General features: G+C 41.0%; 1 protein-coding gene across 1 annotated transcript in view; it reads left to right on the plus strand.

Moving 5' to 3' along the window:
* The window catches only part of COL22A1 (collagen type XXII alpha 1 chain), a 627,027-nt gene that overhangs the window by 471,041 nt on the left and 140,195 nt on the right, over positions 1–15,791 (plus strand). Inside the window, exons 37-38 of the mRNA XM_072602989.1 lie at positions 9,270–9,323; positions 14,048–14,101. Coding sequence (XP_072459090.1) covers positions 9,270–9,323; positions 14,048–14,101 — 108 coding nt within the window. The remainder of the gene's footprint in view (positions 1–9,269; positions 9,324–14,047; positions 14,102–15,791) is intronic.

A 15,791-nucleotide genomic window follows, 5' to 3' on the forward strand; every position in this document is an offset into this window, starting at 1 on the left:
TGCAAATGGACCTCACGGCCAAGCCTGTGGTGTTCAGGCAAAAAGTTGGTCACCCCCCGTGTGTCCTGGGTTCGTGATATCAAAGTCCTCCTTCAGCCGCTGAAAGGAGATGCCTAGATGGAGTGGGCAGCAATGTCAGTGGTTGGGATGAGTGCTGCTTCCTCTCTGGGCAGCAGGGTCAAAGCTGTCAGTAGCAGACTCAGGTGGTGCATGGTCCTTCTCTGGGGTCTCCGGGCTCGTTGCTTCCTGCGTCTCCGTTGTCTCCGACACCGGTTTCCACCTACGGATCCTTCTAATGGGAATCCACGCGTCCCCTTTTCCTGTGGAGACACAAACATACCCTGGACCCCATATTAGTATCTTATACGGACCTTGCCATTTCCCTGAGGCCATATCCTTTACCATGACCCATGTTTCCTTATTTCCAGCCTGGGTATTACTTTCCTTGCGGGGTTGTCGTGGAATAGTCACAAAATGTCTCATAGCTGCAGTAGTATGTGAGTTTTTTGAGATATGCAAAAAATTGTGTGTATATACAGCTGTATCAAGCTCTGATTGTGTTAGGCGACCTCTTCCCCTTTTTTGTTTAGCAAGGATCGCCTTTACGGTGAAGTTGGACCTTTCCACTATGGCCTGGCCTTGTGGATTGTAGGGGATTCTTGTAACATGTCGAATCCCTAGATCGTGGAGGAAGTGTGTAAGGGTTTGAGAAGTGTAGGCAGGACCGTTATCTGTCTTTATTTCTAAGGGTAAACCTGAAACAGAAAAGCACTGCCAAAGATGTTGAATTACTTTAGCACTTGATTCACCTGGCTGCAAACTCACCATAAGGAATCCGGACCATGTGTCAACTGTCACATGTATGCACTGGCCCTTAAGATGGGTGACATCCATTTGCCAAATTTCATTGGGTGCCAAGCCACGAGGATTGACACCCTGGTCTAGAGATGGGTGGAATGGGATACATTGGAGACAGCTCTTAACAATTTTTCTGGCTTGTTCTTGAGTTATCCCATATAATTTGCAGAGGGCTTCTGTGGCTAGGTGGAACCTATCATGAGCCTTTTGGGCCCTTTCCTGTGGTTCCACAGTGTGCCCTACAAGGTATAGTGAATTGTCTGCTATTTGATTTCCTTCAAAAATTGGTCCTGTGCCATTAGTATGTGAGCGCACATGTAAAACATAAAAAGGGTGTGTTCTGTTATTAATGGTGGTCAATAGCCGCTCACGCTGTGAAAAAATATTGGACCGATAATCTACAATAGAGTCCTCAATCCGTGAAATTAATAAAGATGCATACTGACTATCAGTAATAATGTTAATGGGTATGTCACTATATATTTGGAGAGCTTGGATTATAGCTTCCAACTCGTTCTGTTGAGTAGAGGTGTAGGGTGTGTTAACTATATATATATCTCTTGGGTAGCCGAATTATAAATGGATGCCTTGTGATGTTTTGTGGCATCTGTAAAAAATGTTAGGCCCCTCTACTGGGTTTGGTGAGTACCTTTTCACTGGTGCTGGGGCCCACTGTAACAACTCTTTGAATAAGAAAGTCGAATTTGGTTTCACCTGGGCCCACTGGAGTATAGTGGCCCAAGAAACGTGATTCTGAGCTAACTCTTCTACATCCTTAGTGGTGAGTGTAGCATAAAGAATTGGCTGTTTTTGGTACATGTGGGTAGCTCTTTTTACTGCCTCTAGTGCTAACCGTCCTAGAAATTCCCACTTGTTTAGTAAACTGCTTCCTGTTTTACTTAAATACACCCACTCTAGGGGCTTCTCTTTTTGGTGTATGATGGCATAGGGAGGTGTGGTGGAGATAATAGATACCTCCACATCTCTTCCTGGATCCCACTGGAATGTGATGGACTCTAAAAATTGTTTTTTTATTGCCTCTATGGCCTTGGCTGCTTCAGGAGTCAATGTTCGTGGGGAATTTAAAGCAGAGTCTCCTGTCAATAGTGAATATAAAGGTTGCATGAGAGGTAGGGGTATAGGCACCTTTGATCTTATCCATTGGATAGCACCTACTAGTTTCTGAGCATCATTGAGTGTTTGGATCTTTATATCCCATTTTGGGGGTTCCAGCCGAATGATGGTGCCCTGTATTTGATTTCCCAAATATTTGTAACTGGGTCCTCTCTGTATCTTTTCAGGAGCAATGACTAATCCTAGTCCTAGAAGGTTCCTTTCTACTGCTTGGAAACACTTCTCCAGATCCTTGAGCTGAGGTGTAGCTATAAGGATGTCATCCATATAATGGATGATTTTGCATTGGTATTGCTGCCTGGGGCTCTCTAATGCTTGATTAACATACCACTGGCAGATGGTGGGGCTGCAACTCATACCTTGGGGCAATACCTTCCACTGATACCTCTTTGTAGGTCCTTCATTATTGGGGTGAGGTATTGTAAAAGCAAACCGAGGACAATCTACTTTGTTTAAAGGGATAGAAAAAAAACAATCCTGAATGTCAATGATTATAAGTGACCAACCATCCAGGACGGCATTAGGAGAAGGGAGAACTGGTTGCAGGGCTCCCATAGGCATGAGAGACTGATTTACCTTCCTTAGATCTGTAAGGAACCTGAATTTCCCGGATTTTTTCTTTATAACAAACACAGGAGCATTCCAGGGTGACTGTGATGGTTCTATATGTCCTTTTTCTAATTGCTCCTTAACCAATATTTGTAGTGCCTGGAGTTTTTCTGGAGTCAGGGGCCATTGCTCCACCCAAATCGGGGTGTCTGACTTCCAATTCAAGGGTGGGGACTCCAGTGCAACTGCAATGGCCCTTACTAAAAATTTGATAGCTTCATCCCCAGGCGGCTCATGATGTCTCTGCCCCAGATGTTAAAACTAAGTCCTGGAATCACCAACGGCCATACGGTCCCTTGGCGATCCTCTGCCTCCCACTTTACTGGGTGCATTGTCTCTAAGGTATTTTGGCACCCTTCTATTCCCCACACTGGTCTCTGGCTTTCTTTGAGCTTCCAGTGCCGGGGTACTGAGCGACCACTAAGGCAGGTCCTATCCGCTCCAGTATCAAGGAGGCCAGTCATGGGAATTCCATTGAGCCAGATTGTACACTCAGGTCTATTCTGTCCTATTTCCTTTAGTAACTGGATTTGAACTGAGTGCTTTAAGGGAAGGGCAATAGCTATGGGAAGCTGATTGTCTATATGAGCTGGCTCGGCTACCACATTGGAGCATGGAAGTGCTGTGGTGCCAGTGGGATAAACTCCTGTATATATAACTACGGGTGCATGAGAGGGGTTCTGTAATATCAGGGATTCCTCCTGTATGGGGTCTCTCAGGGGAATCATAGTAAACTGATGAGCTGCAAGCTGGCACTTCTCTAAGCTGTAAAGGTGTTGCATTCCTTCCTCTGGCCCCATAATCTCCTGTATTCTCCCTCCAAGGGGTTGTCCCGATTCTCTGCCAAAGGGTACATTTTCGGGGCCCTCAAGGGGCCCCTCACCCCGTTTCCCGACTTCCTACATTGTCTAGCTAGGTGACCTGGCTTTCCACATGAAAAGCAAGGGTCCTGGCCCCTCCCTGTACTTATTTCTTTCCTACACTCTTTCTTAAGGTGTCCCGGTTTTCCGCAGTGAAACATTTCCTCTCCAGGGAGATGTTATTTAAGGCTGTGGCCAGGTACTTCCCTTGGACCTGTGCCAAGTACACCTGACTTCCTACCCTTTCACATCTCTGCATCATTTCTTCAACAGATGCATTCTTTGGCAGTCCCAGCATTGCCTTTTTGCAGTCATGATTACAATTCTGCCACAGCAATGTCTTTAACACTATCTCTGTCCCTTGATTCTCCTCTCCCATGTCTCGACCCACTGCCTCCTGCAGCCTGGCCACAAAATTAGTAAATGGCTCAGTGTTTCCTTGCGTAATCCTAGTCATGGGAAACTCTCTCTCTTTCTTAGACACTATAACCTTCCAGGCGGCAATAGCCATTCCGGCAATCAAGACATAATCAGCGGCCGAGTACTATAATTGATTTCCTGTAGCCTCAAACTGCCCTGTTCCTGTAAATTGCTGATAAGCCTGGGGGGCCTGAGCCCCCAGCCCACTGGTAGTGCTCTTTACCTTCTGAGAAAATTCTGACACCCAAATCACATTCTGCCCAGGGGTAAGGCAGGCTCTGGCTAAGCTCTTCCAGTCATTAGGAGTCAGAATGAACTGACCACTGAGAGTCTCAAGCATGGCTATGACAAAGGGTGAATTGGGGCTGTGCTTGGTACAAGCCTCTTTGAGAGTCGCTACTCTCTTCCACTCTATGGGTATGTGGCTCCTCCGAACCCCACCGGGGACACTGGGGTCCGCTATTTCTAGCACAGGGAATGTCCCTACGTCTTCTCCATTCTCTATGGCCTTTCGTATTCCCTTTTCCAAACTGGACTGTGGCCCTGGACTGTCTGACCAATGGAGCATGCTATAAGGAGGCGCAGAGGGAAGACACGGTGTATTCTCCCCTGCCTCGCCTTTCCCATCTGCTAGATGGAGCTCCGAACCTATTTTTTCTCTACACTCCTTAACTTTCTGCTTGCCAGGGTTCTCCCCTCCCCTCTCTCCGCTTCCACTCTCATTCCAATCCCGCCCTGGTCTCTCCGGGCCTTCCAAAAGGCTTTTAATCACACCGAATATCAGGAAATCTAAATCCTCCAGCTCCCCGGGACATTGTTGTTCATAAGCGGTCATTTGTTCTCCGACCGCTCCCCATCTTTCTCTTGATATTCCGGTCTGCTCGAGCCAGGGAGAGACCTTCCAAATCCTTTTACAAAATTCTCGGAGGTCGTTTAACTCTATAGTGACCCCCGCCTCCCTGCATTCCCTGTAAAGTATCTTAGCCCAGACATCCTGTTCCTCTGGCTTTATTACTGGCAATTGATTCCCCATCCCTGCCCTTTTTCCATGGGTGTGGGAAGCTACTCACTCTTTCTCTCCTTCCGAATCTAGGATTCAGGACTCGCGTCTTTCACAGCCCCTTCCGGGTGTCCCAACCACCCAGGATATCTGCGCCTGTCCCTGTTTGGATGCGCCAACTGCCAGGCCTAGAGGCCTGAGGGCTACCTGAGTCTTACCTTACCTATCGCAGGTCTTCGGCTGGCCAAACTGGATAAATGTATGAGACAAGAGACTTTCCAGAGTCGAACAAGGGTTAGGCTTTATTCAGGGTCTTGGTTACATGTGCAGGGGGAACTCTTCCTTAGAAGAGAGAGAGAAATCTCCCAAGGAAGCAAAGATCTTACAGTAAGAGAATGAAAGTAGAAGTGGAAGTGGGGAGAGAGGGGAGAGGGGCCTTCTGTCCTGTAAGGGTCCCTCAGCGCTAAGAGCCTTCAGGCTTTCCTGACCCTACTTAAGCTCTCCTGCCACATAGTTTGCACCTGAATACCGTGCCTGTTAGATAACAATAGGTGTGCTCAGATCTGGGCCAATCTCGAGGGCGGGGATGCTCTCTCCCAGCACTTTTCTCACTGGAAGAGGCGGAAATGCACGAGATAGCTCGGTCTCACACCTCAATTCCCTGCTGTTCCCTGGGGGGCCTCATGAGAACTTTAAGGTTTAGAAGTTCTCACCTTTACCTGCCCGAGACTGTCCACATGGAACTGAGCTTACACCCCCAACAGATTTGAATGTCATGTTGTAGAAAGATTTATCGGCAGAACTAGGGATGTTTATCCTGTGTTGGGGGTGGAGGAGTAGGAAGGATATGAGATCTTTGTTTACACTTAAAGGATGATCATGTGGAGGAAGGAATAAATTTAGTCTGCTCATCCTGGAGGATGGAACTAGAAACTATGAGGAGAATTCATAGAAGCAGATATGGGTTGCATATGGGAAAAAAAAAAAGAACAGCAACTCCACCCTCCCCCCAAAAGCAAAACAGCAACTTTTTAAAAAATAAATAGAACAATGCAAAAATGGAAGAAGGATCCTTCTTGGAAGATAATAGATTTTTCTTCACTGAAGGTCTTCAGGTTGAGGTTGGATTCCTGTTTAAATACAGAATTGACTAGATAGCCCCTGAGATCATATAATTCTTTGACCAGGTCCTTTCGTCTTCAGTCATACTCAGAGGTAAAGATAAAGATAGAGCCATTGACTATTCTCCTGGGTCAAATTTGGGCTCAGAGTATGGGAAGGGAGCAGCAGGAGACTGTTGAATAAGAGACTTGTCAATATAAAGAGAGTTAAAATATGCCCTAGATAAATCAATATTTAAATAGAAATGGGCAAATCCATTAGATTGGTCAAGAGTCAATTTCCACCACGGCAATAAACTCAAAAGAGTTAATCAAAATCTTATTTTACTCACAAAATTAAAAGATGATATTTTTAAAACTTTGTATTTTTTTAGTTGGTAAGTATTGATTTTCTCTTTCTAACCCATCCCCAAAAAACTGAAAAAAAAAGAAAAACTAATATTCATTATTAATTATTATTCATTAATTATTAATTAATATTATTAGTATTAATTAGCTAATATTCATAGTCAAGCAAAACAAGTTCCCTAATTGACCTCATGTCAAAAAAGTATGCCTCATTCTAAAATCTGATTTAAAAAAAAACAGTACTGAGTTCAGGAAACTTGGGCATTGTATTTTCTTCAACTTCTGAATTCAGATTTTGCGCTTTAGGACTGCCAACCAGCATTGGCCATTCTTATTCTGTCCTTCTACCTCTTCTCACCCCCACCTCAATGACAACTGCTAAGACAAGAAGCATGAGACAATCTACTCTGGACCCTCTTCTCAATTCCTTCTTCCCTTCACACAGGAATACAGTCTCAAACACAATCCTTTGAAATTGGTAAAGATAACCCTCATCAATTTCCAAGATAATTCTCATCAATAACCTGAATAAATTGACCAATTCAGGATTGATCTTCAAAGTCTTCCACCCTTATAAAGGAAAATAGAATCCCACAGACTGACACTATGCTCCTAAAGAACAGAATCTATAAAATCCATGAACCCAGGACCCAAGATTCTGGCCCCCCAAATTACAGAATTTCCAATTATAAGAGGTCACACAAAAAATTCTAGTGTAATCTTATCATTTGACTGAGAGGAAAACTGGGGAACAGGAAAGTGTTAGTGCCTTAACCAAGGTCACACCAGCAGTAAATATCAGAGTTGGGATCAGATCAGATCCTGTGACTAGACTTATATTGTTGTTTTTCTTTTATTTTAATGTTCCATGCTGCTATTCTAGGAAATACAGCAGATATTTACAGCACAAGAGATGCTGTGAAGCAGAATTCCTGGTAAAAGGCTAAAAATGTGATTCATTGCTCAGAGCACTATGCTGTAATGTCCTTTAGCAGAGTGAGAGTGTCAGGGTTAGTAACACATCCATACCTCAAGCTGAGTGAGATGAACTTGAAACACACACACACACACACACACACACACACACACACACACACACACACACACACACATATCTCCAAGCGCCCCCTAGAGTAAACCAGGTTGGACTTTGCTGCTGCTCCCACTAGATGATATGCCCTTGTGACCGAACATTGTGCATCCTCTCACTGGGCCTTAGTGTTTTCATCTGTAAAATGAAGGGAGTTGGATGATATAATCTTTAAGGCTCTCTCAGTTCTGAATCTTGTGGTCTTGTGAAGCTACTTCAGTGCTATTGAATTTCCCCAAGTACCTGGGCCCTATTGGCTACCTAGTGGATATTTTTGGTCTGAGGCTCTAAGGGTATCGTGGTCTCAGATCCCCTGCCCATCTCCCATGTTCCCTGAAACATACACAAACATACTATTCTGTTGCAAAATTATTTCCAAACATGTCTCCCTTTTGCACCTAGCAAGCCATTCTTAGTGACAAAAATGTTTAAAGAAAGGGAAAAAAAAACATTTCAGTAAAACAAATGAACACCTCAGTTATGCAGAACAATGTAGGTAATGCTTCTCAACCAGAACTTCCTCCTTCAGCAATGAAAGGACAGAGGTTCATTTCTTACCTCATCTCTGGGGTTGATTTTGGTCATCATAATGACTGATGGCTCAGTTTTATTTTTCTTTCTGCTTACGTTGTTGTCATTGAGTCTTTTGTTTTTTGGACTCTTCTTCCTTTGCTTTACGGTAGAGAGGACTCCTAAGGTAGAATGTTATATGCATTGTCAGATGCACTCAGTGTACTGACTGTTTTTGTTTAATTGTTTTCCTTTGTCCTAAGGGAGAGTCCAATCTAGAGGTTAGTGAGAGTTCTCTGCCTCCCCCAGAAATGACTCTTATGTACAGGCAGAAGTCAATGAGGAGAGGGAGGGAGGGAGGAAGACGAGGAGAGAGAGAGAGAGAGAGAGAGAGAGAGAGAGAGAGAGAGAGAGAGAGAGAGAAGGGAGGGAGGGAGGAAGAGGAGGAGGAGGAGAGAGAGAGAGAGAGAAAGAGAAAGAGAGAGAGAAAAGGAAGGAAGGAAGGAAGGAAAGAAGGAAGGAAGGAAGGAAGGAAGGAAGGAAGGAAGGAAGGAAGGAAGGAAGGAAGGAAGGAAGGAAGGAAGGAAGGAAGAAAGGAAAGAAGGAAACATGCTTTGTCCTAGCCTTGGTAGAAGTTTTTGATCATTGCGTTCCTTAGTATCCCTTCCTTGTGTCCTTCTCCCTGAATACTGTGATGCACTCCCTTGTCAGTCTTTGACTCAGATTCTCAATAGCACTACCAGCAGGAAGCCATTTGTTCATCAAGACCAATCTATCACTGAGGTGGGGCAGGTTTTTTGAGACCAGGATAGGAAAGGTGTCTTGTGCTGGTTCTGATACTTACTACTGTACCAGTAGTAACCAACCAACAAAACATCGGTCCTAAGGGACATGATTGCTCCTGGGTTCGTGAATCTCTTATATGGCTACATGGATACTGGCTCAAACTTGGTCACTCTAAATTGTTTTTACTGGTCTGATCCTTCCAGGATAACTGGGTTGGTCTCTTCCTGTAAAGTGCCTGTGTCTGCACATGACAAACTAGGCCTTTTATAAGTGGCTAATTAGAAAAGAAGTGGGGCTTTTGTGGTTGACTTTATTGGTTATCTCCTAAAAATCATCACAATGATAACTGTTCTTAGAGTTGAGACCAATGGAGAGCAGGAGGATGGATTAGATAGGATGGAAATACATTTATTTGGAAGAGTGTGCTAGGAAGAAAAGGACAATGTTACTCTGGGTAGAAAATTTCTCTGTGCCAAAGATGAGTTAGGTGTATCTGAATCTCTTCTGAATCTCTTCTCCTTTTACTTCAACAGGGAGCTCCTGGACCAATAGGTCCCCCTGGTGCCCGTGGTCTCCCAGGAAATGTGGTATGTAATCAAAGTTGGGAGAGGGGAAATTTATTACAAGCTTAATTGTCCCTTACCTCTATTATGCCTGTTTTCCAAAGTGATTGGGGAAAAGGAAAAGAACCCATATGTTCTAAAATATTTATAGCAGCTCTCTCTATGGTAGCAAAAAACTGGAAATTGAAGAAGTGTCCATCAATTGGAGCATGGTTAAACAAGTTGTGGTATACAATTGAGATGGAATACTACTGTGCTATAAGAAATGATCAGCTGATTGGCTTTAGGGGAGAAAAAATGGAAAAAAATTGCTTGAAATAAGGAAGAGTGAAATGAGCGGAACCAAGAAAATATTGTATACAATAATATCAATATTATTTGGAGAACAGCTGTGAACTGTTCTAACAGAGTTCAGAAGCCAAGAATATCATAATGATGAGTCAAAGGAGTACAACGCAGGAGGAGGAACTCAATAAATAAATAGTCCTTATGTGGACTAATTATAAATGCATATAGAGAAACAATGTTATATAGTGGACAGAAATCTGGCATTGGAATCAAAAGACCTGGGTTCAAGTCCAGGCTTTGACATATATTGACAGTGTAGTCCTGGGCAAGTCACTTATTCCCTATATTAATGGAAATCACTGGTCTGGATATCTCCTCCCCTCCCCCCCAAAAAAGATGACCATTTACCCTTAGAAAAATCTTGAAGAAAAAGTGTCTAAAGTCACGATGTCCTCCTTCTAAGTCACCCTTCTTAAACGATAGTGGACAAACTCTCTAAGTGGAAGATAGTGTAGCTTAATGGAAAGAATGCTAATAGATTTGGGTAAATCCCAGCTTTGCCAGTGGTTAGTTCTGTAGCATTATTAGTCACTTAATCTCTCTGGATTTGCAGATAGTATTCTTATCTCTAAAATGGTGAGAAAAACAGTTGTCCCTAGAAACCTCACATAACACAGGAGTGTTATGAGAATGTGTCTGAAGGGTTTTGAAAATTATGGTGTTCTATTCAAATGGCAAGTAGTTTACATTTTCATTATTCACATATATATCCTTCAACTTACTGCTTCTCCCTCCACTGACACTGGAGATCATGACCTATCCTAGTGTTAGTAGTTCATTTTCATGAGTTGTACTGGCAAAAAATAAAAAAAATATAATCCTACTCCTGATTCCTAAACCTCTGGTCATGAGTCTTTCTACACTGAGCTAATTGGTCAGTGGATTTCAGATAGGTAACTCATCAATAAACACTAAACCTTTACAGTTTGGTAGGACCTAGTAGATCCTGTGTCACAATATAGTATTTATAAACACAGAGCCATTTCCAAAGTATGATGACCCCCCAGAGTATGATTTTAGAAAATAAAGTCACTCATCCTCCATTTAACTCCAGCAGTGAGGAGTTATTTGCCCTGGTTGATTCATGGGAATTATGCAGACTTAGTCCCGTGAAAGATGAGAGCTTGTCTCTAATTGGACTCTAATTGGTGTACTAGAAAAAATACAGGCCTCAGAGTCAGAAATTTCAGTCTGTTTGTAAGAAGATCATAGGTCTAAAGCTACAAGAGACACAAGACTCCATCTAGTACATTTTCTTCATTTTAGAGACGAGGAAACTGAAGTCCGGGAAAGTTAGATGACTTTCCCAAGGTCACACAGGTAATTATGAGAGGCAGAGTTGGAACTCAGGTCCACTCACTCAAGAATCTATGTCCTTTCCTACATGCCATGCTACTTCCCATTAGTGGTGGTGGGAATACTGGTAGCAGTGGTAGTGATAATAGTGGTGATTCTACAATCAAGAGCACTAGAGTTTGGATTAATTATTCTGGTTTGTAAAGTAGATTCCTATATCAGGTTGGGGTTTGCCCTAGACAACCTCTAAGGTCATTTCTTTAAGCTTTAATATCCCATAATTTCATAGGAAGAATGTATTTCTTCTTCTTCACTTGTGCTTTTAAAAGTCCTTTTCTTTGGAATTTCAAGATTCTCTAAATATAAAGGAAACTTTCAGATAATGAAACCTGCAATTACTCAACTTTTAAACCTGTCGGGATGGGATGGGAGAGGAAAATAAAGAAAAGCTTAATTAAATCATTTACAGTACAAAGCATCCAAACCTTTGATGTCCAATCCTCACCTCTTCTATTCTTTTGCATAGACTCCTGCAGACTTAGGCTGGTCTCTAAGGGCTTATTTCAGCTCTAATAGCCTAGAATTGCTTTACTAGGGTGGCATTTTTTCCTCTTCTTGAAGCCCATTAAGATAAACTTTAATGAGTTAAAATTCACAGCGAGGAGTTAACATAATAAAATCATTATGAAACAACTTGAATCTTTCTCCCTTCTCTGACTACTATGAAAGTTCTGCTCTAGGGCCTTGCTGAAAACCTCAGCTCCCTCAGGTGTAATCTGTGCCTTTTCCAGAGAAAAATTCCAGTCTGAATCAATCCAGTCACTATTCAGTCTTCACCCTTACTAATCACTTAGTTCGTGGGCCAGTGTTATTTTTGCACTCTGGCCTTAAGTCCTGCAGTCTCAAAACACTGCTATTCTCCAGCCCTACACAGTCAGCATCTCCTTCTCTTCTTTTCATTGGTCACTTCTTGTGGGAAGAGAAGAGGCCTTGGAGCCAGAAAACCTGGTTGAGTTTGGGTTTCAGCCCCTTTGTGGTCCTGTGGATAAAACACTGGACTTTAACTCAGAATATCTGAGCTTAAATCTGGCTCTGCCACATACTACCTTTGTGACCTATTTCAGGACCCCTATTTCTTCCCTGTGAATTGAGGGGAATGTACTAAAGAGATTTTTCAGTGAATTTCTAGCTTTAAAATTGGAGGATTTTATTTTTTGCAATAGTGATTCACATTTATGCAATATTTAGGACTTAGAAAATATTATTTGTAATAGTTACCTGGTGCATGGAGAAGTAAGAGACTTATTTACCCAATATATATATGTATGTATGTATGTTTATGTATGTGTGTGTGTATATATATATGTATATGTATATATACATATATACATATACATATATATATATAACTTTATCCATTTTGTAGTGGCAGTATTAATTAACACATAATATTTTGTGAACCTTCCTTGAAGTCAAGAAGACCCAGGTTGCTCTAGGCAACTCTCTAAGACTAAGTTATAGAGAAGATTCTGACCTGTCTTGGTAGAGGACATTTTTTTAAGCTGGGAGTTCTCTATATTGATCATATCAAAAGTCCAGTCCCTCTGCTTTTTAAGGTTTAAAAGGTGCTTTACATGTGGTTTATCTGAGACTTGGGACTTGTAATGGATGCCTAGTCAGGACAGTCTCAACCTCCAAAGACCCCTCAATCTATAAATCAGGATATAGCTGGATACCTTTGCCTTTCTGACTAGGGTCTCATGACTAGGATTTTACATGATCTCCCACCTGACAAGCACAGTGCCTCTTGAGCTGTTATAAACCAGTGAAAACAGACATTGGGGTCATCAATGGGGAAGCCTGACTCTTAAGTTCTAGGCTGAAGCAATGACAAAATCCTTTATCCATTAAGGGAGGGAACATTGGCAAGATGTTCCCCAATCCTTCACTGTGATGCTCCATCCAACCCAGGCTCTCCAGACAATGCCTATTCATCTCCAAACTTATTTCTGATTCCTCTCTTTCCTCTTCCAACCACCCCAAACTACCTTTCCCCCATAGTGATTTTATACCGTGATGCCTCCCTCTCTTATGTTAGCCAATTCTCAGACTATAAATTGCAGAGAACTTAATGATTTTCATTGTTAGACGGTGTATCTTTACCAGAAGTTTCTAACATCTATGAAATCACAGTAGGGGGAATGGTGTGATTTTATGAGGTATATTAGTACAAGTATTATTATCCCTATTTTGCTGATAAGAAAACTGTAAGTAAAATAAGATTAGATGATATCCATTTACTCAACTATTTAGCATCAGAGTCAATATTTGAACCCTGTCTTCTTGACTGGTCCATTGGTTTTCTTGAATTATTTAATTCAGTATGATTCATGAAAGAATCAGAACAATTCACTTCTTATAATGGAATTTCTTTACTATAAGATCTGTAATTTTCTATTGGAGAAGTTAACCAACAGTTGATACAGCCTATAAAATATGTCTTCCAAAGCATGTCTATCTTTTGCTAAGTATTTTCTTATCTCTTAACTCAACTGATCCTCAAGACTTTCATGTAACAGAAGTCCTATTTTCTAACTGATGATGCCAAAATTAGGAGAAGCAACATCTGCTTAAAAGAATCACACGATGAGCTGCCTATCTGCATGTGACTCTTCAGGGGTTTGTAGGGAGCTCTTGAGAAAGATACAAAGGGGGAAATGCCAGCAAATATTGCATTGATGTTACATTTAAAAATAATGTGTTATCCTTGGAAAGACCTACAATATAAGAACAGATGAGGGTGCTCCAATCAACTAGGATTGGTATTAAGACAACAAATATACCAGGTGATAATATTTTGCAAAGGAGATATTATGCCCTTTGTTGATGACATTTGTGAGTATCATTCCCTCCACTTGGTTACTGATTTTGGCTTAAGTTTTCAATTTTTCTACAACTCTAATAAAATGAGATTGACAGAGGCTTCACAGCATAATGATGGGATAGAAAGAATTTTTGAAATCTCTCTTTGGTTGCCATGTATAATCAATAGTCCTGAGTATTTTTAAAATGCGTTTTTGTACCAACCTTTCTTTTTCCTTCAGGGCATACCTGGAGTCATGGGTCCACCAGGAAAAGCTGGAGAGAGAGGAGAAAAGGTAAGAAGTGGTGACCTATTTATTTGTCCTTGAGCAAGTCACTTCTTTGCTGCAAACCTGCGTTTTTCTCCTATAAAATTAGGAGGTTAAGTGACATAATATTTAATGTCCCTTTTGGGTCTAACATTCTGTGTTCTTTGTTTCAATATTTTAAGTTCTGAGGTCTTTTTGAGTCTTAACATTCCAAGAACCTCTCATTAATTGGCACGCAAGTATTTGCAGTACTCCACAGAATATATCAGAATATGCTTGAAAACCCTCGATCACAGAATTCAAGGACTTGAAGAATCTTTGGCAAAGGAAGCCATATGTCTTTACAAATACATCATTTCAAAGGTCTGAGAATGAGAGATTGGGGACACCTTTAGTGAAAAACGTTCTATATGCATTCCTATTAACCTCAAATTTTGGTAGCCTTTGTAACATGGCACCAATCTACCAGTTTTAAGATTTTCTCTCATCACTTCCTTGAATGTACTCTAGATTGTAGCCAAATTCTGACTCACTCTTTTCTAAGTTTGTCTTACATCATCTTGCCTGTGCTCTTTTCTTAGCCTGGTCTAACCTCTCCATCACATCTTTATTTATTTATTTTTAAATTATCTATTTTTATTGATAGCATGTGTGTTTATATCATAGTGATTTCTAAATATATATCCCTCCCTTTTTCCATTACCGTGTGAATCATCCTTCATAACAAAGATTTTAAAAGAAAAAGGAAAAAAATCAGTTCATTAAAGCTATCTAATATATCAACTATCCCATCATAGATTTGAAATCTCACCTATTTTTCAAGGTCAAACTCCGATTCTCAGTAGCTGTTCCATTCATAATTCCCCCAAAGGAATTATGCTTTTAAAATGTTCAGTTATTTGTTCAGTGCTTATCAGGATAAATTATTCATTGTCTTTGCCCTTAAGAAACTTATCATCTACCAGGCAGGAAAAAAAATATGTGCGTGAATTCAACTAAATTTAGTTCAGCAATTATTAAAGATTATTTGCTGAACTTTATGCCTAGTACCTTAGGTACGTAAGTACACATAAATGTAATAGTAATTAGAATAGAACTGCATTCGATTTTAAGCTCTTTAGGGCAGGGACCAGATCTTATTTCCCCATAATTCCTACCTAGCAGAGACCCTTGTATAAAGTAGGCACTGTGTTGGATAAATGGTTAGCGCAAATTACTTTGAAATTCCACAAATGTAGTATCACTTTTAGAACTAAGGAGAGTTTTATACAAGTGCCCAAAAAGTAATTGTTAATTTGATCTCTGGATACTAAATCAATAATTACACATATATTATAGGATCATAGACACAGTTGAGGACACTAGTAAGAGTAGTTCCTGGGGAGTTTTATTTTTTTACCTCTAATTGACCTTTGTGTTTGTAAGGGATGATTTCTATTTACATCCATGGACAGCTTATCTGAATTCTTTCTCATTTCATTTTTTTTTTCTTTCTGGTAAAAAAGAAATCTGTTTCTTACTTTTAAAAAAGTGTTTTTGAGGAGAGTAATAAAAAAAATTCTCTCTTTGCCAATGTAATGTAATTTAGCATAGATTATATAAAATCCTATACTTAGGTTCAAAAAATCAATTATATAGGTACAGGAAAGGAGAGAACTCACCTAGTTTGATGATAGCCAATGTAAGAAAGATCTACATCTATTGACCAAAACTGGAT

This window comes from Notamacropus eugenii, chromosome 4 (assembly GCF_028372415.1).
Source record: "Notamacropus eugenii isolate mMacEug1 chromosome 4, mMacEug1.pri_v2, whole genome shotgun sequence".
NCBI classification, from domain to species: Eukaryota; Metazoa; Chordata; class Mammalia; order Diprotodontia; family Macropodidae; genus Notamacropus; species Notamacropus eugenii.